Source organism: Rhinolophus sinicus, linkage group LG07 (assembly GCF_036562045.2).
Source record: "Rhinolophus sinicus isolate RSC01 linkage group LG07, ASM3656204v1, whole genome shotgun sequence".
Lineage (NCBI taxonomy): Eukaryota > Metazoa > Chordata > Mammalia > Chiroptera > Rhinolophidae > Rhinolophus > Rhinolophus sinicus.
This window is the reverse complement of record NC_133757.1, coordinates 38,673,318-38,699,013: the sequence shown is the minus strand read 5'-3', so window position 1 is coordinate 38,699,013 and position 25,696 is coordinate 38,673,318. Positions and strand designations below refer to the sequence as shown.

Here is a 25,696-nt window from a genome sequence, read left to right as displayed (position 1 = left end):
TATACTAAAAGAAATGATAAGAATGCTTACCTGTTGCTTTTGTGAATTTTAAATTATGTTTGCCTATGTTACATATGTATTTTGTCATGGTTTTTCCTTTTAACCCATAAAATTCAAAAACATGTCTTTAAAAACAACTACTTGATTTGAAGCTGATGGGTCCTGGAAAAACACACTTAAATAAAAGTTTTAAAAAAAATGTTAACTACTCCTGTCTTAATTCTTTTATTGCCCGTACTTATTTACAGTTTTCACATTTCTTTTCTGAATCAGTAATGAATGGAATGTTTCTGATCTGAGTCTTTGAAGAATATGACATAAACAAACATGTGTCTTCAAATTTCTGCTTTGAAGAAAAAGATCATACAAATTTAAAAGAGGATGTAACTCTTATTTTTCTCTCCAAAAGAGTTTTACTAGAATAACTCATGTTCCTAATTATCAAGAGTGGGAAATAAAAATGTTCTCATACCTTTGATCTCGTCTTGTGACTACTATTTGTGTCACGGATGTGTGTGGCTTTGCGTTCGAGAGACTCGACACTGTGTTCCCATTCCTTCAGTGTCCCCAGTTTGAGTGCCTGCCACTCCTTGGGCTAGAATTCTGGAACACTGTATTTTAAGACATCCTTTATGACTACTTTAAATCTATTATCACTGTGATCTAAATTTCCACTATTGGTTACTTTAATGGATCAATTAAATATCTACGAAGATAGAATGCAAAGACGTTACCGCCCCTTTATTATTGCCCTGGCCCACTTAAAAATAGGCAGAATAACATTCAAAATTCATAGATTGAAAACTGAGAAAACACAGAAGCCATATTTTCTCATTGTCATTACCACTGTCAAGAAGAAAATCAAGGTCATAAGATTTTCCTAGATTGTATTAAGAGATTAATGTAGCTTAATCACACCCATTTCTCTTTCTAGGTCAACTAAGCAATAAAAGTTGATAATTTTTCTTGAAAGTTACAAGTACAATCTGCATATACGTGATTTTAAGAATAATTTAATACGTTAACTTCAACATACAACTATATTCATAAAGTAATTATATTGAATGTAAAGAAATGGATCCTTACAAGACCAAAATAACCCACAGGCCATGAAGTTGGTTTCATGTTTTCCTTTTTTTTTTTGTTTAAACAAATGGTTCAACTTTGGCAAATGCCATAAATACGAAAACTGCAGTTTGCAATATATCACATCTAGAACCCAGAGAAGGTGAATTAGATAGAAGTGGTAGTCATTCTAATTAAACAACCAGGTAACATCATGACAAGTTGGTTTGCAGCATTAAAACTGTCCATTTAAGTTTCTTTTCTCTTAATGATCAGAGGTCCCACGTTGTCTCCAGTTTCTTCGTTGTGTTTTGTGTGAGCTCCATCACAGAACGGGAACTAGGAAGAGAAAAAGAGAATGTGAAATGTCCAATCGCAAAATCAGTATTACGTTTAGCAGAGTGCAGGTGAAGTTCAATTCACATATGTAATTCTTAATATAAAATTGCATTTCCATTTGTCACATTTGATTATGGATGTTGAAAACCTTTACCGTGTTTATGCACTAGTTACATTTCCTTTCTATTGAAACAGTCCACTGTCTATTTATTTGTAAGCTAATATGTTTAAAATAAATTTGTACATTATCCCGCTGTTGATCATCTTTGTAGCAATTTTTCCCCCAAACCTTTTTATTTTGCTTATTTTTTCATACCCTTAATTTTTCCACTTTCATACAAATAGGCCAACATTTCCCTTCTTAACATCTTTCATGGAGACCTATTCCTAGAAATGTGGTAGATTTCCATTCCTCTTCATGATTTCACATTTTAGATATAATTGACATTGTGGTGTCCAGTGGGGGTAAAGGGACAAAACTAAAATTTTAGCAGTGATTCCCAGAGTGTTCTCCAAAGAAGTGCAGCAATATATTCTGATATGGTTTCATTCTGTGTTTAAAAAACATACATAGCTGTTTTGAGTCACAACATACATTATTATTTTAAAAAGGTCCTACTATAAAAAACATTATTTTAACCTTAAACCTTCCAAGCTGACTGGACTATGGACACCTTTAACATTAATATCCATTATCACGGTGTTCTATAGAGCACACTTTGCAAAATGCTATTCTAGATCTTGTTACTTCAATATTATCAAAGGCTGTTGCTTTTTAAATTGTTACACCTTTCTTCATAATTTTATCAAAATAAATTCTACATATAAAAATACCTCTTTGTAAGTTCTACAAGTATGTTATCATATTCATCAGCCTACGCCACCGAGATAATAACTGTTTAAAATATGCCTAAAATTGGGCTAGTTTTCCTCCATATTCTTCTTCTTTATTAAATCTTTACTATTTATTCTTTATCTAACTTTATTAAACTTTACCTATTTATTCTTTCAGATAAACATGAGAATTTTTTTGCCAAGTCCCATTTTATTTCTCTTATAGTTTTCAACCTCAGGTCTCAAAAATATTCTGACAGGATTATTTCTGTGTTGTATGTTATACGGTTGTTATAATTAGGTATATTTTCATACCCAACCCCCTCCCTCCATCTACATCATTGGTTTTTGCAAGTATATCCTTCCTACTGTTAAATGATAAAAATAAGAATTCAATAATGTTTTAGGTGTCTCCTCAGGATTTTACACTTCGAAGTTCCAATTATCAGTACATTATTTTGTTTCCTTCTATATTTACAGCTTTTATTTCTATTTCATGTCAAACGATGATAGCTAGCATCTTTGTTATATTTTTTATATCTGGAATGTACCCACACTCTAGAATTTAGTTTCATGTTTAGTATAAGGGACAATGTTGCATTTGAGGAGCCTATTTAGAAGAGTAAAGTAACAAGAGTCTTGGCCTTAACAGTAAAATCGCTTTATTACTTTACAGTGAAGTATATAATTCAGATACTTGGAACTAGTCGATAATAGTATATAAGACTAAATAAAATAATATTAGGTTAATGTTTGAGAAATTCAATTTTAATTTTACTATCTGTATATATTCTAAGAGGCAGTAAATTAGTTAAAAATTACAGAAAAACTGAAGGTATCAGCTTATCTTATATTTCTGAGTATAAATTCTATCTTGGGATAGATGGCAGTACAAATGCAATGTATATAAAACTTACGTATTTCTTCTTTTTTAGGTCAGTAAGATGTGATGTTCAGTTTATTCATATTAAAAATAAATCCTTGCAGCAAAAATATGAACCGAAGCTTTCAGGGATTTTTTTTTTTTTTGGCAAAAAATAATTAAACTAAAACATATCCTACAGCAAAGTACAGCATTTCAAAGTGACATATGTTTAATAAACAAACAGATGATTTTACAGTGAGAATAAAAGTTTACATTGTAAAAGGCTCCATTTTTATAAATAGCTCACACAAAACATGTCACTGTAAAGTTTTATGCACACAGGTTATAAACAATATTTCTGGAAAATGAAATCTCTGTAAATTACAAAACCTCAAATATAACTTACTGATGTAGCATGTTTAACTTTTATTTCTTTTTAAATCTCATGTTAAAAATACTAGAAAGCTACCACTTTCTTCTTTTCCTCTATATATAGAATGAATAACAGAGAGAAATCTATACAGAAATAAAGAAAATCATAAAAGATTAAGAAAGCCATACATCAAAAATGAGCATATACTTTTTAAAATCTGGTTCTGCCTAAAAATTGAAATTTACATGTTTCATCATGTTTTTAAAAGTAAACAAGTAAAAAACAAACATTTCTTTAAAAAGTGGTGAGCAGTAGATCCTGGCTATTTGCTAACAGACTTTCATGCTTTCAAAGTATATAAACTTTTATGCCTTTAAAATGTAAACTAGATATTAAAAATCATTTGTTCAGAGACACAGATATCTTTTAAAAGTACTTTCTATTATCACTTAACCATAGGAATTATTGACTTAAATCGGAATCATACCCCAAACTTCATGTGAAGATTAAGTATTCTCATTATATTTATGAATTAGGAATTTCTCACTTTAAGTTATGAAACGACTAAATATTTTATTTTCGACTAAAAGCCAGAATGAGTTATTTCAAGATAAGATTAAAAATTTCTTAGAAATACTTTGTACATGTCAATGAAATATATTTATTGAAATTACTTCATGATTCTTAACACAGTATAAATGAATGAATGGTAATTACTTGGCACTAAAATTCAAATAGTAAATTACATAACGTTTTTCAGAAAGTGTCTTATTTATTTTTAATCTTTATATGCAGGAGAAAGAAAATAAGTGAAAGATACATGCTTTCTAACATAATCTACAGAGGATGCCAAAAAATGTATACACAGTTTAAGAAAGGAAAAAAATTAAAATTACGCTGATGGTAACCCCTTTGAGCACCTCTTGTAATTGCAGAGGTCAAATGTAACTTGTATTCATCTTTTGTTATCGGTATACATTATTACAACTTTAATACAGTTTTTGCCTTTCATAAAATGTGTATACATTTTTTTGGCACCCTTTGTAGTTAGTATAGTTTTTGTATTAAATAATGTAATGAAAACATAAAAATGTTATTAACCCTCTTTCACTTAAAAAAATTGAAATTTGTTAAATTTGTCAAGCCACGAGCTGAAATTAGAAAACAAGGGGCATATTTAATTCAGGTCATGTAGTACTGATACTTAAAACTAAAAACTAAAACAAGGGGCAGGTGGCTCAGGCGGTTGGAGCTACGTGCTCCTAACTCCGAAGGCTGCCGGTTCGATTCCCACATGGACCAGTGGGCTCTCAATCACAAGGTTGCCAGTTCAACTCCTTGAGTCCCCGCAAGGGATGGTGGGCTGCACCCCCTGCAACTAGCAACAGCAACTGGACCTGGAGCTGAGCTGCGCCCTCCACAACTAAGACTGAAAGGACAACAACTTGACTTGGAAAAAAGGCCTGGAAGTACACACTGTTCCCCAATAAAGTCCTGTTACCCTTCCCAAATAAAATTAAAAAAAAAAAAAAAAAAGTAATTGAGTTTAAAAAAAAGAAAAAAAACTAAAACAATGAAATAATTGATGAAAAAAAGTTTAGCTTAGAGTTGAGTATAAAATTTGTTCTAAGATGCCAATCTTTGTTTATTAACACATCCTGGAGAAAAGTTTGTGAATTGAATTGGCTGAATTTACTGTATGTATAAAAAATATCCTATTACGTTTGTTAACCCAATTAAAAAACTATGAATCTCAAATATTTTTAAAACTAGGGAAGAAAGGATTATGGAGAAAAGATCGGAATAAATGTTTAGGAGGGAAAAAAATCACCAGGATCCTTGTTCCACTTGGAAAACTAGCAACATTGTCAGGGTCTTCATAAAAAACACAAGGTCTGTTTCTTTTTAATGGCCCCATATCTCAAGTTATGATGTTTCTGTATTCAAGGGAGAAATAAATACAAGCTCCTTATTGACTTAATATCTTCTATCTACAACAACTGAAAAACATTTTTTATCTTTCTTCTCCAAACTTTGTATTTTTAATGAGAGTTTGGATTGTATTTCCCAAGGAAGTTGCTTGGGGCCATTCTGGCTCATTACCATAAACAGCTCTGAGACACATGATTGCTTTGGTTGAGAAAGAAAAAAGCCATGAGATCTCTGAGACTTCCTGAGGGGATATGGCATTTTATACCATTCTTACGTACTTAACTTTAGCAACATGTAAGAAGATAGCAGATACAATAGGAAAACATACAAGCAGAAATTAAGATTTTACAACTGTCCTTATGTGGATGGATTGATCAACATGCAGAGTATTGTTTCTCTGAAAAAATGGACTTGGTGCAACCCACTCCCAAACCATTAATAGGATGGAGACTTTCTATAACACACACACACACACACACACACACACACACACACACCATTAACAAAAAAAACGGACTCCATTTCTGAAGTTGTAAATGAAAGAAAATAATTCTATATAGTATGTCCAGTTGCATTTCATTGCAATTTTAGCTGAGCTCCTGATGTTAGCTGGCATGCCTTTCCTCTATTTCTTGTTTATTTCTTAGTCTGCATTCTTCTGGAGTCCTTGTTCAAATTCTCTCCTGCCTCCTAGATAGCTACCACACAACTCAGCAAATGATGTAACACCTCACTTAAGTGGGAGTCGGGTGGGGTGGGAATCTAGGAAGACTATGTTGCATACTCTTCCCTCTTAAAGCAGCAATGTTCCCTCATCTTTTTGTTTCCAAAGTAAGACTCTCTTTCTTCCTTTTATGGCTGTTTCACATCTGTGCTCTTAGCCTCATTTCCTTCCACCCTCTTTCAAGATACCCGTCTCAAATAGTACCTTTCCCTGTAGTCACTTTAATCATTTCCTCTCTATTGGCTCTTTTCCTTCTCACTTCACATGTGGATACTTTGAAATACAGAGGATGCCAAAAAATGTATACATATTTTAAGAAAGGAAAACTGTATTAAAATTGTAATAATATCTACTGATAACAAAAGATGAAGACAAGTCCATTTGACTTCTGCAATTACAAGAGGTGCTCAAAGTGGTTACCATCAGTGTCCAGACACTTCTGATTACCGCGAACTACTGCTTGAGCAACGTGGACCAAAGTGTCCACTTGTGTACAATTGTTTGGCACCTTTGGTATTATGAAACAGGCAAGTTTCTGAAACAGCAGAGGACTTACCAATGCTGGGAGGAAGGCAGAAGGAATGAGATGTGTTAAAAATGTAATTTCTGCACCTTACTAAGAGATCTGGTTCATTAGGTCTGAGAAAATTGCTCTTTAAATGCACACAACAAACTAGTGACTGTACTGAGATGAGAAAGTCAGAGGGAGTCAGGGACGGGACCGCGGTGGAGGACATCAAGGCCAAAGAAACAGTTTCAAAGTAGCTGACAGGAAAATGTGGAGAAGGGAACTGGGCGGGAGGGGCTACCACATCAAACTGCAGAGTCAGCCAAGGCACCAGCCCAGGTACCGGGCAGCCGATGAGCTTCTGGTAAACAACTTAAAGATTGCAGACTCAAGGACACATAGTCCCCGGTGCTGCTTAGCCTATGGGGCATTCCATTTTCGGATCCCCCCTCTCTCTGGAGAGCTTTTCTCTTGCGTTTTACAACAAAATTGTGTGCTGCTTAAATTTGCCTCAGATCCGCGTTTCCATTGCTCGGCGACTGCGAGATCACGATCCAGGAAACACCCCAGGTTACCTATATCACTGGGGGGCTTACCCAGGAGATAAGCAGAGGTAAGTATTATCCTTGCCTTTCTACTTGCCCACGTACGGGCCGTCATCATTTTTGTCCTTTTCTCCTATCACACAAAAATTGGGCCTCCGTCGGCGATTTAAAGGCAATAGTAGCACGGCTGCCAATCGCTAAGACTCGGAGAACAGGCCTTCCGCGATCCAAGGCAGCTGATCCCCCGTTTGCATCGGGAATGCTGGCCGCCTGCCGCTAGGCTTCTCTTTCTCTGCACCGAGGGGAATGTCCTCGGCGTGCGACCGGCGAACGGACCTAGGATGACAACTGCATGACCCTGGCCCTAGCGCCACTACGGTGGATCCTAAAGGTCTCCGCGGTCCCACGCCAGTCCGACCGCCCGAATGGGTGCCTGGGACCGCCCCCTCCCATACTGTCGCTCTCTTTGCAGCCTCTCCTATTATTGACGTTTTGTAAGACGTTGGCCCTTTCCCGTTAGACCTCCTCACCCATCTGACACATTATTCCCCGTGACATCTAAGTTAAGAAAATGGACCTTTGCCTCTACCACACTTTCTTAGTCACCGGGACGTTTTTTCTTCAAACACCTCGTGGAATTCCTCCTCGAGTCCCACTGGGATCTCCTCTGGGCCCTCAGCCTGGTGTTGCCCTGAGGTTCCCACCCAGCATCTCTGTTGTTTCTGCTCCCTGGCCCACTCTTGCTGCTTCAGTAGCTCTTGCCTGGCAGCCGATATTCACTTGGGCCTCCCTCCATGGGGGCCCGAATATCTCGCCACCTTTCTCTTACCTGTTTTTGCCACCCCTCTGGCAGAGTCACCAAAGTTACCTCCCATATACTCGATTCCCTCTATGTTAAGGAATCCTCTTTCTTTGAGGCCTTTTGGGGCTTTCACAACATTTTTCTTAGCTCCTATCAGGACTGGGATTCCTTAGAGCTCCTTTCCCTTAGAGACGTCCCCTCCCTCCAGGTCTGAGCCATTTATACCCTCATCTCTGTTCTCTTCAAATGGAGTGGCTTTTACATCGCCTGGCCATCAATTTCTAGGATGCCCAGAGCCGGGGCCTCCATCCATCCACCCTAAGACAGCCCATCGTCAGCCATGCATTTTATAGGTCTCCTATCATAGGGGTAAGCAAGCATTCGTGTGGGGTCTGGGTCAGGCAGCCCAGGTGAGCATGACTAATCCTGGCAACCTGCGACCTCTCACAGACTGTCCCCAGAGACTGGGGGCAACAAGGAGACCACCCCGACCATGCCTCCTCTGTGGAGGAGACCACTAGAAATCGGAATGTCCTCGGAGGCCTCAACCCTGGGGGCCAGCCGCGTCCAGCCAGGCCCCACACGAGACTGAGGGGGTCCCGGGCTCTTAATAATGGCTCCCATGTTCCAGTTCCCCATAGGGACCCCTGAGCCCTAGATACCTAGGGTACTCCTAGAAATAGAGGGCAAGCCTGTTAACTTCCTCCCTGAAGATACAGGAGCTACTCTCTATATCCTCCTCTCTAACCCTCTCTTTCAAATTGCCGTGTTACCATCTGTGGGGTAACAGGAAAGCCAGTCACCAAATATTTCTCACAACCCCTACGGTGTTTGTAGGGTGTTTTCTCATTCCTTCTTGGGCATGCTGGAAAGTCCTACTCCACTGCTGGGAAGAGATCTCATGACAAAACTAGGGACCACAGTCCTCCAGACCCCTGGACAAATCCCCAGCTGTCTCCCAGGAATAGAAGCAGACATTGACCCTGAAGTTTGGGATGCGCCTGGAATAGTTGGCCACGCCCTAACTGCTACGCCAATCCGTATCCATCTCAAGGATCCCTATATATTCCCTTGTCGAAGGCAGTATGCTTTAAAACCCGAGACACAACAAGGATTAATCCCAATTATCAACAACCTTAAGAAAACAGGGCTACTCAGGACGTGTAACAGACTTTACAACACCCCCATACTGGGGATCCGAAAACCCAGTGGAGACTGACGATTGATGCAGGACCTCCGGGCCATATACCCTATAGTTCCAAACCCTTACACACTTTTAGCCCAAATACCTAAAGAAACCAAATGGTTTACTGCCTTAGACTTGAAAGATGCCTTCTTCTACATATCCTTAGACCCTGATTCACAATACCTTTTTGCCTTTGAGGACCCCAAAAACCAGACCTCGCAGCTCACTGGGATGGTCTTTCCCCAGGGGTTTAGAGACAACCCACATTTATTTGAACAGACCCTCTCGAAGGACCTGTCCGAATTGTCCTCTGACCAGTGCACCCTGTTACAATATGTAGAATAGATGGTCTCTTGTTGTGCGCTCCCTCTGAGAACCTTATAAGTCAAGGAACAACTGCCCTCCTAAATTTCCTGGCTATAAGGCGTTACAAAATTTCTAAAGCCAAAGTCCAGATGTGCCAGACCACAGTCAAATATTTCGGCTTAACACTTTGGGAGGGACAGAGAGCCCTAGAGCCAGAAAGGGTCCAACCCATTTTCACGTATTCCCCTCCCCAGGACTCTCAGGCAACCTACGGGTTTTCCGGGCATTAGGATATTGCCGTCTATGGATTCCTAGCTATGGAGAGATAGCCAGACCTCTGTACCAAATAATGAAAGACACACAAGAAGCCAAGTCGCACCTGGTGCTCGGGAATCCTGAGGGAAAGCAGGCCTTTAACCTCTTGCAACAGGCTTTACTAACTGCCCCAGCTTTGAGCCTTCCGACCAGGTGGCCCTACGACTCACATATCACAGAGAGGAAAGGAATGGCACTGGTGGTCTTGACCCAACAAAAAGGGCCGGCCCAACAACCGATAGGGTATTTAAGCAAGGAGCTGGACTTAGTAGCTCGTGGGTGGCCGGCCTGCCTGCCTCCGGATGTTTGCAGCAACTGCCCTCCAATACCAGAGGCCCTGAAACTCACCCTGGGGCAAGACCTCACAGTACACACCCCACACCACATTCAGGGATTACTAAACACTGAAAATAGCCACTGGCTCACAGATGTTCATCTCCTAAAATACCAGGCCCTGCTGCTAGAAGGCCTGAGAACACAGATCAGGACATGCTCTACCTTAAACCCTGCCACCTTCCTCCCTGAGGATGACACGGGACTGACACATGACTCTCAACAGGTGTTAGCACAGACCTATGCGGCCAGGTGGGACTTACAAGATATGCCCCTAGACAACCCAGAGTGGATGCTCTTCACTGATGGGAGCTCTTTTATAGAAAACGGGACCGCCAAGCTGACTATGCCGTAGTCACTTTGCATGCGACCGTAGAAGGAAAGGCCCTGCCCCCTGGGACTAGCACTCAGCTAGCTGAACTTACTGCCCTCATCCAAGCCTTGGAACTGAGCAAAGACAAAAGGGCTAATATATTTACTGACTCAAAATATGCCTTCTTAGTTTTACATCCGCATAAAACCATATGGAAAGAAAGAAATTTCTTAACAGTCACTGGGTCTCCCATCAAATATCATCAGGAGATCAATCAGTTACTCCAATCAGTACACCTCTCCCTCCAAAAATAGCAGTCATACATTGCAAGAGACACCAAAAGGGAAACGAGGTTTCTGAAGGTAACCATCTAGCAGATCAGGCAGCCAACAACGCCGCTAAACTAGCTCCCACAATAGCTCCCCTAGTCTGGGATGGGTTGGCAACACATAGCAGGCCCCCGTACACACAGGAAGAACAACAGTGGACAAAGGAGATGGGCTACACTTATATGCCTATAAGATGGCTACAAAGTGAAGATGGCCGACTGCACCTCCCAGAAGCGAATCAGTGGAAGGTCCTCAAAACCCTACACCAGGCTTCCATTTTGGGGGGGACATAAACCCTACAGATGGCTCAACGGATATTCACAGGCAAAGACATTTGCAAAACTATAGAAAACATCCTTACCTCCTGTGAGGTCTGCCATAGAAACAACCCCTTAACGCATCCTCAGACACCTATGGGAGGGTAAATATCCAGGGAGGACTGGCAATTAGATTTTACCCACATGCCCAAAGCAAAAGGATACAAATATCTCCTAGTATGGGTAGACACCTTCACACATTGGGTTGAGGCCTTACCCTGCAGGACTGAAAAAGTTATAGAGGTAGTTAAAGCTCTAATCACAGACAACGTACCCAGGTTTGATCTCCCCAGGTCCTTCCAAAGCAACAATAGACCCTCTTTCAAATCCTCAGTCACTGAAGGAGTCTCTAAAGCCTTGGGAATAAACTACCATCTCCACTGTGCGTGGCGACCCAGTCCTCTGACCAGGTAAGAAAGACCAATGATATTATTAAAAGACATCTTTGAAAGCTATCTCAAGAAGCCAAAGCTGGACCACCTTGCTCTCTACAGGTCTCTTTGGTATTCAAAACACCCCTAACAAACAGGGTCTAAGCCCTTTTAAGATGCTCTATGGCAGGCCCTTCCTAACAAATGACCTATTAGTAGACCGTGAAACCACAGAATTGACCCAGCATGTTACCTCTCTAGCCCAATTCCAACAGGCCATCCAACAGATATCGGGATCACAACCCAGAGAAAAAGGCAGCCCTCTGCTTTCTCCAGGGAATGAAGTTCTTATTAAAACCCTCCCTCTTTGTCTCCAAGTCTAGACCTGGTCTGGAAAGGGCCCTACACGGTAATCCTCTCTACTCCCACAGCAATTAAGGTGCCAGAATTCGATTCCTGGATCCACCGCTCTTGGGTCAAGCCCTGGACACCCGAAGATCCCAGCCCTGAATACTCCAGCCATCCCCAGGGAGATCTGAAATTAATCCTGCGCTGTTCAGATAAGTGCCCGGATGGTGGGACTTAACCCCCAGAGAGACAATAGTGGGGGGTTACATTCTTCTAATACTTGCCTTTTTCCTTTCTCACTGTCACCCTCATCCGTGGTGCCCTAGACCTAACACCCCTTCCCTGCCACGGTCTCTCATGAGCAGGCTTGAGTTTAGGACTAATTTGTATTGTATTCTTAGGACTCACTCTATTGGCCCTACGAAACCTTCCTGTCCGTCCGGGATGACCGTGGGACTCATCTCCCGTGTTCTCCTTCTGGCTGCCACCTACGCCCTCAGGCAGAATGAATCTTAGAATGGGTCCAGCTGATGGTAACCACCTTTAATCTAACCGATTGCTGGATCTGTGGAAGGGAATCCCTGGGGACCGTCATTCTTGCCCCTATTTTCACCTGGCTATGAGCTAAGTATACTGTCACCCCCCTCCATTTTTTACAATAGTCCTTTCCCCAACAAGGCCATTGAGGGACTGTTTCTGATCACCTAGAGGGAGGGCATGGAGAGCAAGCGACAACAGAGTCCCTGGTCCAGTGTAGCCCAGATTCTCGCCTGGCTAGACAGGCTAAGCCTTAATACTTCTACCACCTTTCCACCTTGCTTTGAAAATGCTACCCAAGCTGTATGCCCAGAATTATTCCTTGGGGAACTTCTCTCCTCCCCAATGTAAATTCACTTTTAAGGTCACCACCGGTTCTGGGGAAGAACATTGGAATTCCTCAAAATATAACACCCTGCAGGCATATAAAAATCCCACCAAATATCACGTTCTTTAGGACCCCACTACCCCCCTAACCCCCAAGAAGGGCATTCTTTACAGGCACCACAAACCTATCTTGTTCCGCAGGATGGTCTCATGTAGTCTGCAACACATCTCAGCTCACCTTGGCCTCAGGACTGCTCCTCTCCACTCACTGGTTCTCCCTAAAAGCTTACCCCTCAAGTGCTTCAGCATCCACAGTCTCTGATAGACTCAACACAGATTTAACTTTAATCTGGCAAAAACTGAGTGGAACGTCCTCTGGTCCGCCAAACCCCAAACCCTTTATACATGTGGGTTTAATCTTAATTTAATACCTGAGGAAGGTCTCTTTTTCTTCTGGGGCACCAGAGCCTACATCACCCTACCCCCTGGTTGGATGGGTTGCTGTAGCCTTGCTTTCCTAGCTCCCATGGCAGACTATGCTCCTGGCACCAGCTATATGCCACATGTTTTGAAATAACTGTAGCCCAGAGTACAGATGGTCGCAGTAATACTGGTTCTAGTAATCCCGCTTCTAACCAGGATTTTAGGAGTATCCGTTACCTCCTTAGGAGGAAGCTCCATCCATCTATCAGTCCCACTAGCAAAAGCTCTAAAAGAAATCACTACTGGAATACAGAAGCTCACCCAACAGGTAGATTCACTAGCAGGGGTCGCTCTTCAGAAAAGATGGGACCTAGACTTATTAACTTCCTATGCGGGGGGAATATGTGTGTACCTAAAAGAGGAATGCTGTTTCTACATACATCATACTGGGTCCATGGTCACCCATTCAGACATTGCAAATGAACTCATAACTTCCATTGAAAATTCTCAGACTGGTGAGCATCCATGAGAGCTCAACTCTTATGATGGCTATGGCCCCTCCTGGCCCCTCTACTAGTCCTCCTCTTTCTGCTCTCATTTGGACCCTGCATCCTCAATCTGCTCATTTGGCTTATCTCTTCTCACCTAGAAACCGTAAAGCTACAAATGGTACTCAACATGAAGGTGCACATAGACCTCCAACACCCACCCATCTACCGCGGACCACCAGACCGCCCTCTGACTGACTAGCCCACTGCTGGCCCATACTTCGCCCCTTCTCAGCAGGAAGCAGCCGAAGTGGTCTTTGTCCCTCCCCCTAACAGCAGATAGGGTTATGTCATCAGAGGGCATTGAGATAAGAAAGTCATAGGCAGTCAGGGACGGGACCGCAGTGGAGGACATCAAGGCCAAAGAAAACAGTTTCAAAGTAACTGACAGAAAAATGTGGAGAAGGGAACTGGGCAGGAGGGGCTCCCACATCAAACTGCAGAGTCAGCCAAGGCACTAGTCCAGGTACGGGGGGCCAATCAGCTTCTGCTAAACAACTTAAAGATTGCAGACTCAAGGACACATAGTTCCCGGTGCAGCTTAGCGTATGGGGCATTCCATTTTCGTATCCCCCCTCTCTCTGGAGAGCTTTTCTCTTGCGTTTTACAATAAAACTGTGTGCTGCTTATATTTGCATCATATCCGTGTTTCCATTCCTCGGCGATTGTGATATCACGAACCAGGAAATACACCAGAATACCTATATCAGTACCTTAAGAATGAATTAGGATGAAACTAAAGTTTATGTTGCATATAGCTTTTTTTTTTTGAAATAGGTAAAAGAGGCATTTAAGTTTTATTATAAACACAACTGGTTTGTGTAAGGAAAAAAATTACTGAATGTAAACTCAATACGGGTATCTAATCAAAGGTATTAATTACGAGTCTTCTGTGCACTGATACGTAAGTGTGTCACCTGGCACCTATGTGATAACCTTAGGAACCCCAGAATGTGGGGAGCTTCCAACATGCCTGAAGAATCAGAACATCCATTAACTTGAATATTCATAGTAAACTCTTAACTTGATTCATGAGGGAATAAGAAGTACCCAAGATTCAGTGAAAATTCAGAACTGACAAATCCTATATGCAAAGAGGATCACTAATGGCAGCAAAGATAAACCAATAAAAAGACATTGAGAAAATTGAAAATAAAATGAATGGTTGGACCTTCCTTTCCTTATGGGAAATGGCAATCCCTAGTTCAACCATCTGGAAACTCTAAATTGTATGATGCAAGAATCCTGGAATGTTTTGTTGAACTATAAAATCTAATAAACATTTAAATTACTAGCTTCTGTCCATTTGTGATTCTTTCTGAAATACTTGAGATCTTAGACCATGAAAGTACGTATTTACTTTACTGACCTTTACCCTATGGGAAAACTCAAAGTAAACACCCTTTTCTTGACCTCAAAGCTAAGCTTTAGAGTTCACTAAAGCTGTTACCTTCTTTCTTTTTCTTTCCATTTACTGTCACATTTACCAAAATTTTGCCATAAACTCAGAATTCCAGGCTTTATTAGTAATTCACACTTTAACCTATTTGGACACAGCTCCTATTCTAACTACTCTGTTGAAATAACACCAAAAGGTCAATTGTTTAATCCCTAAATCTTACTATAATAGTCTATTCACCTAAATGACTTTGCACAAACTGATGTTTACAACCAAATCTTTGAAACTTCCCCCCTTTCCACTGTGAAGCCATGATACTCTTAATTTTCTTCTAACTCAGACCCATTTCATCTCCTTTTTGGGCTCTTATTCCTCTTTCCAAAATGCAGAAAATTCTCTAAGAGTTCATACTTAGCCCTTGATTTTTATCTGTACCAAGGATCTGCTGTTTGCATTCCTGTGCTTGACTCATCCTTTTTGCTGATCTCTATCTCTAACCCTGTCCTCTCACCACATTTCAGATTGTCTGCTGTACATTTCCATTTAAATGTCACCTTTAATTCACTTTGAAATTGAACTCCTTATCACTGTCCTAGGAAATCAGCTTTTCACCCTGAATTCCTTATTTCTGTTCATGGTAATCCTACAGGTTTAGCTATTTCAGTGAGCTTTAGTTTTTCTCCCCCAGTCTTCCACACAAATAGATCCTTGCATTTGACTAATCCTTCCCTCAACTTGTTTCATGTATCTGTTTATTGTTCTCCATTCCCACAGCTAGCACCCTGGTGTCAACATCAGAACTTTATGCCTGAGATCCCTGACAAGGAGCTCCCCCATGTCTGGAGGAACAAATGCCTCACACTGGTATACTCAAGACTCGCCTCATTTTGGATTTATTCCTGGGGGGAGGGGGATGCAACAACCAGACTAGAGTCTTCATTGAGCCCATCTCTGCTCACATGAATCCTTTCCAACAGATTTTAAGAAAGAGTCCCCAGTGTTTGCTGGTTCTTTCAAACGCCACCAATCTTTCCAGCAAAATTTAACTCCCATGTATATCACTATGTCTTCCCAGGAAATTCTAGCCCACAGTGTAAGCTTTCTTTTATTTAAAGCACTTGTACGGCATCTGCTATAGACATCTATGATACCTGCTGTTTTACTATTTAACTTTTCTCATGCATGTATATATAGTAGACACTCAATGAACCATTTAAAATCACTGACTAAAGAACTATTACAACTCTGACTTAGAAATTCCTCATTTCTAAAGCTATTACTTTCTATATTTTGGTGAGCAACAAGAGAATGAAACCTATTATACGCATAATTTTTAAAAACAAACCAGGCTTAGTCTATAGAATATTAATGAGAATTACTTTCCAGCAACCCCTCTAGTACTTATGAACAATCCCACATTCCAAATGAACAGTATTCTTAAGGTACAACTTGTAATGGCACTATTAATTTTTGGCTCATATTCCATATGTTCTTCAAGCATTTTTCAGATACAATGACGTTATGTAAGCATGATATTGCTGGGTTATACATCATCAATGCACTGGGAGAAGCGCGTTAGTACAATATGCTTTCCAGTATCTACTATGTGACTTCTTCCTTATTTTCGATATATAATTTGGGAGGACTGTCTGCCACAGGAAGAGGTCCCTGACATAAGGTGCTTTTAGAAACAGATACATCATTTTTATTGTCTGTTTTCTTAGGTCTTATAGTGTCATCTTTAGCGAAATCCATTTTATTTAAATGCTACTAGTGGCAGTACATACAGTATTTTCACCATATTTCTTACAATACACCAAAATTCTGAAGTCATTCAATGCACGAAGCTTTTTGAGATGACCTTAGGAGAGCACTTCACCATCTTTAGATCACTAGCTGTCATCACTAAAAAACAGCTGCAGGTATCACAGTTGGCATTTCCAAATGGAACCTGATGAAATACAATTCTCATCAAAGAAAATTAAAAATGAAAAAATCCTATGTTAGATACTTAACCATAGGAACAGCAGCTTAAAACATAGGAAACAGAGTCGATATGCTTGCCAGATAAGAAATTTTCAAGGCTAATTATCCAAAAAACTTTCTCTTGAAGTTTCTAAAACTTGTCCCAAATCCAGGAGCTTGAAAGCTCAAGAAAAGAATTTACTTCTTCTGTTTCTCTATGTGTTTAGGCTGCATACTCCCTTTCCTGGGCTAGTGGAGGCTAAGATCCACTTGGGGAGGAAATCCTAAGAGCAAATACAGGGATTTTTCTCTCTTGTTTGGTGAAGAATATGGTTACAGTCTCATGAACTCAATGAGAGTATGATTTCATTTTACTGCAGTGCTTATACATTTTTGTAAATACCTTCCCGAAGAGCACATGGAAAACAGAAAACAGGATACATTAAAAAAAAAAAAAAAAAAGAAAGAAAGAAAGAAAGAAAAAGGGATATCTTAAAAACTATCTAGTGACAACAAGTTCAATAGAATAGGTTAAGCAGCAATGTTACTTTAAAGATGGTATTTCAATAAATGGCTTGTTTTCCTCACCTTTTTGGACCTCCAGCAACGGCAGTACACAGCTTTATCTCCCAAATCCTCCATGTCAAAAGCATGTACAACCTTGGGGTTGTCTTTCTGGATGTGAGGGTTCACCATAGATTTGTTGCGGTGATCTTTCGCATAAAATCTTTTGTAAGCTAGATAACCAATTGCGGCTGTCCCAGCGGCAACGGTAACTGCTGCAATCCATTCAACTACAGCAGGGAAGGAAAACAGGAATAATGATCAAAACCAAAATATACGCTAATAATCTAACATGACTGTTCAGGAGATCAAGTGTGTAGAGTATTAAGCATCCCAACAGGCAAAGACATTTAATGTTAACAGAATGATTAGAATACACTGGTGCAATAGTCCTTTAATTAAGATTTTCCCCAGCCCTTACTTAGGCAATTGTGTATTTTCTATTGACTAATGATAGCTACATTGAGATACAAGACTGGAAACTTAAGAATTATTTTATAGATGGAGAAGAAAAAAAGGCTTTGTAATTTTTTAAAGTGTTCATAAAAAGATTTATAATAAGGTGAGCCTGCAGGTATCTATTTCTTTAAAAAAATGATACATTAAAAAATTCAGCTTACAGGCCAGCCCAGTGGCTCAGGCAGTTGGAGCTCTGTGCTCCTAACTCCGAAGGCTGCCGGTTCGATTCCCACATGGGCCAGTGGGCTCTCAACCACAAGGTTGCCAGTTTGATTTCCCGCATGGGATGGTGGGCAGTGCCCCCTGCAACTAATGATTGAACACGGCACCTTGAGCTGAGCTGCCACTGAGCTCCTGGATGGCTCAGTTGGTTGAACTGTGTCCTCTCAACCACAAGGTTGATGGTTGGACTCCCGCAAGGGATGGTGGGCTGTGCCCCCTGCAACTAGCAATGGCAACTGGACCTGGAGTTGAGCTGTGCCCTCCACAAATAAGACTGAAAGGACAACAACTTGAATCTGACACCCTCCACAATAAGATGGAAAGGACAACAACTTGGAGAAAATCCTGGAAAAATACACACTGTTCCCCAATAAAGTCCTGTTCCCCTTCCCCCCCCCCAAAAAAAAATTCAGATTACAAACAAGACCCCACCCTGCCAAAATCAGGAGGTGATTAGGTTAACAAAATGACTCATCAGAGTTCATTTACAGTGGTTTGAAAATGCATAACCAGAAACAGAATTTGTATCCAAAGAAAAAACAAAAAAAGGACAAATAAAACAAAACCACCTGTAATATTAAACATTCAAAGGAATATATCCATCAGGATTCTGGGCTTCAAAGTCGCACAAAAGTTTTTTTTAATTTCAAAGTGCTTTCTCATTAAAATGAAAATCAGAATGTACTAATTTCATATTTCATAGAAGACATGATGAATATAATTATAGTGATATTCTCATGTAATAAATTCTAAATTTCCATTATCCATCAGTGGATGATTATTTGAATTCCCTACAAACTTCATTTTAAATGTAATGACATTTTTCTACTCATTATTTACTTGATTAACAAGCCATCTATTCTTTTCAAGGAGCCCTTAGAAACTCAAGCACTTAACAACTACCCCAGTTCCAGAGAATGTTGGAGAGAAGATAGTTCTGCATAGTCTGGTTAGCCTCAGCCTCAGAGGAGAGTTGTCTATTCCCAGCATGGAGTGGACTGCAGGAAGAAGGTGAACAGGGGTCAGGATAAACACACTGGACTGCTTCCCAGTACTTCCTGAGTCAGATCTTCACAGTGTTTGAAATAAGTTCCCAGACTATCAAATAAAGCCCTAGAGAGATAAGTACAAAAAACACATTCCAACGCCAAATAAAAACATATAATGAATAATTACCTGTCAGGCTTATTTGCACCAGTGAGTCAAATTTCTGATCGCACTAATATGATTAATCACCTACCTAATAGCACATAAAATTGGAGCTCACTCTTACAAACCTCTAAGGGAAAGGAACAACCATGCTCCTTTTATCTTGTCCTTCTAGCTTATTTAATAATTTAGTTTTTATCAAATGTTTCTAATTAGCTTGTTCCTTGGATTCTATTTTCAACCACAGGATTTTTCTCTACAAAGTAATTTAGTTTGTTTTCCTTCCCACAATATTTCCATTCCTTCTTGCTAGAATCCCCTAAAATAAACATTAACATTATGCCCTTCCCAGGTACTGCTCCACTGAGAAAAGATAGCAAGTCATTTGACAGCTTCAAACGTTTGGCCTCTTTAAGGATGCTTTTGAACTGCACATTTTGTGTAGATTCATCTTGACTTTTAGTGCTGCTTCATGATTATTACCCTGTGGCAATTCCAAGCCGGGCTGAAACTTTGCTCTGATTTCTAGCTTGATTCATGATCTTTCTTGATGCATTATTTACCATGGAACTCCCTTGAAAAAACATTCTCTGTTAGGAGCTACAGCAATCTACTTCATCGCTAATGGAAAACCACTCTGAATAGTTAATGCACCTATCACAAAAACGGGCTAAAATATTGCTTTGCATAGTGTATGTTCAAATATGTTTGCTGAATGTTATCTTTAGAATAAACTAAAAAGGGGGAATATCCCAAACTACTAAAAGAATACAATTCCCTAAATACTGTTGATCTTAGTTACACCTTAATTTTTAGATGAATTATGAGCCCATTTCTAACAGATTTGTTTTAATATGCCTACATATTACAAAAAAGCCTGCGATCCAAAGAAAACAAAGAAAAACTCCAATTGCCAAGTATTAATTTGACTAAAGAGAATCCAGTTGTAATTTCTACCTGAAACTCATAATAGGCCAAAAGAATCTCTCTTAGCCATTAAAACATTCTTCTATTCTCTGTTCTCATAGGAATCCATATGTGGACTTTTTTTTGGTAAACATTTACCTCCCCTGGATTTTTTGACAGTGCAAGAAATGATAGAATAACTGACAAAGAAAAGAGGCAACTGCAAATGAAAGAAATGGGAACTGACTCTAGATATCACCCAAGAGTGGCTTCCTCACAGGGAATCAAAATATGCACTCTGTGACTCTGCCGCCTAACAAAGGTCACTTATGACCCTACATAAAGGTCACATACACACACGTGGGCTTAGAAAATGGCTTTGTATTTGCTCTAGTGAGTTTTTTAGAATCCCAGACTTAGAGAAGATCTTAAGAATTTCCATTTCTTGTTTTTACACCTTCCTAATTTTGAATTCTCTAATCTCATTCTCTAATGTAAAAGTTTTACAAATGTAAAAGTTCCCAGACTAAGAAAAATGTTGCTGTTACCATTTCATTAACAGCAGATTGGCCAAAAAGCTGTGGATAGTACTGACAACTCTAGGGAAAAGAAAGAAAAGGAAACTATATGAAGATAGACAAGAATGATGATGGATTAAAAAGTCAACAAATAGAAAAAAAAAAAAGAATTGAAAGCCTGAGATAGTAAACAAAAACAATAAAATCCAGATAACATTTAGCCCTTGGTAGTGTATATGTCTATTAAGAATACACAATGTCCGAGGCAACAAGGGACTTTACCAAGACCCAGTTTTAAAAACTATTTCAGTTGATACCTTTTAGACACTCTAAACTGGGGTCCAGAAAAATCCTGATCATTATTTCTGCCTTTTCTGGTTTATGCTCACTCCCCTTTTCTATAGCCATCTCTTGAGGTACAGTATTCCTACAGCTAGAGCAAACCCCACCTTATCCAACCTTGTTTAACAATGCTTTATATCTACACAAATACCAAGAATAAGCCAATATAAAGAACAAAATACAGAAAATACATTCCTCAATAATCCTTCCCTTTCTTACTCTTCCCTTGGCCTACTACTGTATAATCTTTGGTTTTTAAACCTTAGTATTATTCAGATACAGCGAAACTGAACTTGTTCCCAAATCCTACACCCTTGTTTATATTCCATTCCTCTGCTTTTCTCTAGTGTGGGGATTAGTTTGCTTTATTTTACACAGAAATCTTACCCTGCTTCTTTTCCTTTAGCCCCTTTTCTGCCCCAAACTGTCCTTTCCTGCCCAGTGTCAACTGCCACAGAATCAGAATGTTCCTTTCATCTCAGGAGAGGTAGAGGGGAGCTGTGTTTAAATCTGTCCCTCCCTTAGGTCTCCCCCAGATTGGCAGGCTGTGCCTGCTAATGCTTTTTCTCAAGGCCTGGCATACAGGTGACGTTCAATATAAAATTGAGTAAAAAGAAGTAACGGATTTACTAGCTTGAATTTGCAGATCCATCTGTCCATCCTACCATCACGTTGCTCTTACACCAAATGCCTTATCTTTGGCCTCAAAGTGTGGAATTTAAATAGTGTCTGAGATTAAAAATAAAACTTTATTATGAAACATTTCAGACATACACAGAAAATACTATAATGAACTCCCATTTTCCCAGCAACAAGAAGTACCAACTCACCACCAATCTTGTTTCATCTATATCCCCCAATTCCCCTCCATTATTTATTTTTGTTTATAACACATTGGAGCTATCTCCTTTATTCTGTTCAATCTGCACATTCCTTCTCAAGAAAACCAAACCCTTAAACAGTTACTTTAAATGACTCAGTGCACTTACTGAACCCAAACAGTAGTTTCATATGTTGAGGTTAAATGAATTGGAAAATTATAACTTAGCTTCAATAAAACAGACAAGGATATAAAAGTCAGAAAATAAGAACTCATGAAATTTTGTTTTGGTTATTGCAGTGTTCAGAGTTGGCAACGGACAATAAAGTGCAAGGTATAAATGAAAACCTATTTTGTAACCTAAGGGTAAAGCCAACTATGAAAAAAAAGTGATTTGAGGAGATAGCACGTTAAGAGGCTGTTTTAAATATGTGGTTAAGTTGGCTTTTTTAAAAATATGAGGGTGAATTATGAGTGACTTTGGGTATCTAAAAAGAAAACCCCGGTGAGGGAGAGGACTGAGGAAGCAGGAGAAAAAGACATCTGCAGGCTGTGGAGAATGGTCTCAATTAATCTCTTCTTTGCAAACAGAAGGAAAGGGATTAAGGATGAGAGCAGATTCAATGAGTTTTGGGGGTGTCAAGGAGCAAAATGTTTAGTAAACTTCCTGAAGGTCTTCTATTGGGTATGAGGAGTCATTAGAGACTGCAAACTCCATAGTAGTAAAAGACACTTAATGTTCGAAACTATAATGAATTATAGTAAAATATTTGGTAGCAAATAAATAAATTTGGTATACGTATGTCAATTATATCTCAATAAGGAAGAAAGAGATATATCATAGACCAAATGGGTATCAAGAGCCATGTCACTGACCGGGATCTTTGGATTTCAATTCCAATCACTCGTCCTCACTGCTTCTCCAGATTGAGGTCCTGACCTGATCCACATTAACTTTATTTGCTATATTTTATATATGTTTTATATCTATTTAATATATAAAATATATATTTTATATAATAACCCATCTATTATTTTTCTTCTGAATATAAACAAGAATTCTGCATGCATACATACACCTTTTATTTTTTTAATCGAACATATACTTACATAGTGCTCACCGTTGACAAATATCATTCCAAGCCCTTTATAATTATTAACTATTTAACTAAGAAGAGACATAGCCATCTTCCCCCCAAATCAAACTGATTTTCAATCTCTAGAAACTAATAGGTTTGGTTCAAAAATTGAGAGTAGAACAATTTGAGATCTAAACATTACAAATCACATGAATTCCCAAGACATTCTCTGTCCCTACCGTGCCATACCACTATATTTGAGAAAGATGGTGCTGGGAGAAAAGATTTACAAAGGCTTTGGTCCTCACAACAAACTTTATGCTTTTAGATGAAATAAAAAGTTGCTACTTCTCATACCAAAGTTGAGTTCTTCAAGTTTAGGTTAATGATAATCTTCACCAAGCAATCTCTTACCCCTCAGAAAATGGCAAACTAATAGGAAAGTCACCTTTGGATTCCCCTATGGTTAGATTGAAAAAACAAAACAAAACAAATCTGTCTTGATTGCAAGAAAGATTAGCCTGCAGGCAGCATTAAGAAGTCCTAGGGTTCACCTATTTCACATTTCAATAGTATGCTACCTAGAGTTTCGTGCCCATTTACACAAGACTCCACAGTTTAAAGACACATTGTGGAAGTTTTCCACCCATATCACACTAGTGCAAACTGCCTTCCTATAAAATTACCAGTGGCTCAAGTCACATGAATATTTTATTTACACAACAGTCTTATTCCTGAGAAAATATAGGTTTGGTTTTTCTGAAAACAAAAACACAAAAATCACTCCCTATTTTAAGTGCACCGAGGAGCCTCTATTTAAAGGAGCTTCAAGAAGGGTATCCTATCCTTTGCAATCATTTTTGCAAATAATCACCTCCTATATATCTCATTAGTAACTTTAAAATGTCCTGGGTTATCACCCTCACTCTGTCAGGTAACTTTTGGCAACAGAAGTGGAATTCTCCAATTTATAGAATCTATTACAAAATTAGGGCTCAAGTTAGTAGGGACCTTCTACAGAATATGGCACTCTAGATGCTTAGTATTTACTAAATGAATCAATGGGGCTATTTTTAATTAATTTCTGGACAATTTCTTTACCTTTACTTAACTACTGTTACAGGTAACCAAACCTTAAGGTGTGGTGTTTTATACTGGGCAGAGATCACATGTATTACATAGCTGGTGCACAGTATTTTATTAATAATTATATCACCACTAACAATTGTTATTATGTGAAGCTCCACATTAACTGACTTCTAGAAAGTCTCTTAATTTTAATTGGATCTTCTGTGAAGTAACGTTTCCAAAAGCTATGGTACTAGCACCGGAAGCAAGGCTGAAAAAACTGAAAGCTCAAAGAGCTCGGTTTTCAATCTTCTCTCCTGGACTACAGCCACCCAGCGCCAGATGCCAGACGCATAATAAAAACCTGGAAAAAATGAAGATCTCGGATTGAGTTTCTTCCTTTTAAAAAAAATGTGCAAGACTAAGATGTGATTAGTCATGCATCTCTTCAGGGTCGCAGGAAATCCACTTTCTCACTCCACGGTGATTTAAACGGAAGAAGGTGGAACAGGTTTTTTTGTTATTTTTCCTTTCCACTTTTCCAAGCCCTGTGACTTAAGAACACAGAAGCGTCTCAAGGGAGAACAAGAAAAGCTAGCAGCGGGATCATTAGGTTTTAGGGTTTGGCTAGTAGGGGGAAACGTGATCCAGACCTGGGTAGATGCCAGCATGGCCCCCACGCCAATTATGTCCGGGATACCACCAATCCACACCACTTTCCCTGTCCGGCCCAGACAGCCCGCAGGCCGGCCAAGAGCTTGCCCTTCTGCATCTCAAGGTTACAAGACCCACAGGCGCGCAGAGCAGCGGTAACAGCCCAGAGAGGAGCTGACGAAGCTGCTGCGCAGGCCGAGTCTCACCCGCTCCCCGGCCCCACTTCACCTCGTACGTTGGAAGTCAGACTCATGGCGCCGTCGCTTGCAGGGCGTGTGCACAGGACACTGAACACAAACGGGCTAGCGCGGACAGACGGAATCAAAGTGCGAAAAACGACCTAAGTGCACCGACTCCAGGCTTTTACGGCGCAGGCGCCGCGGCAGTCCGCAAGCACGTGTGTATTATCCGCCCTGATGCGGAGCATGCGCAGAGCGGCGTCCTGGGACTTAGGGAAGTCTACTGTCCGGATTTTGACAGCTGCAGGAGGTGGGAGGAGGAAGAGACCCAGAGAGGTAGCAACTGAGTTTGCGCAATCTTGAGGGGCGGGGTCCTGGCGTTCAGGGGCGGGGCCTTGGGAATAGGGAATCCAGGCCTGATTTTACGTCTCTCCCAGGTGTGTGGTTCTCTTAAGGCGGTGGACAGGTGTTGTTAGGACACTTGCCATAATCAGGTATCTAAAATCTTAAAAAATATCTTGTTCAGTCCGGCACCTGCAAGGCTAGGTTCAGCTTTCATATAAAATGCCAGTGGCAGACAAAATAATGAACTGTCGAGTCCCGTTCCAGAACCTCTCCTTGCTCCCGGTGTACACCCGTTTCTTCTGCCTTTGACCCAGTTAGTCATCTGTCGAGGATCTTAAAGCCTGCACTAAGGGTCGAGTGGGAGAAAAAAACTGGCTCTTTTCTTCA

At 40.0% G+C, this 25,696-nt stretch overlaps 1 protein-coding gene and 1 long non-coding RNA gene across 2 annotated transcripts; one reads left to right on the top strand and one right to left on the bottom strand.

Moving 5' to 3' along the window:
- Positions 1–715: 715 nt before the first annotated feature.
- Positions 716–25,258, bottom strand: CISD1 (CDGSH iron sulfur domain 1). Its single transcript, XM_019731843.2, has 3 exons — positions 25,014–25,258; positions 17,593–17,798; positions 716–1,404 (listed from the first exon to the last, which is right to left on the bottom strand). Exons 1-3 carry the CDS (start codon positions 25,036–25,038, stop codon positions 1,315–1,317), a joined length of 321 nt encoding a protein of 106 aa, XP_019587402.1. The 5' UTR covers positions 25,039–25,258; the 3' UTR covers positions 716–1,314.
- Positions 6,901–15,240, top strand: LOC141572932 (uncharacterized). The gene is made up of 4 exons (XR_012498502.1): positions 6,901–7,253; positions 11,380–11,496; positions 11,889–12,338; positions 13,742–15,240. It is a non-coding gene; the product is annotated as an uncharacterized LOC141572932 (long non-coding RNA).
- Positions 25,259–25,696: the final 438 nt, after the last annotated feature.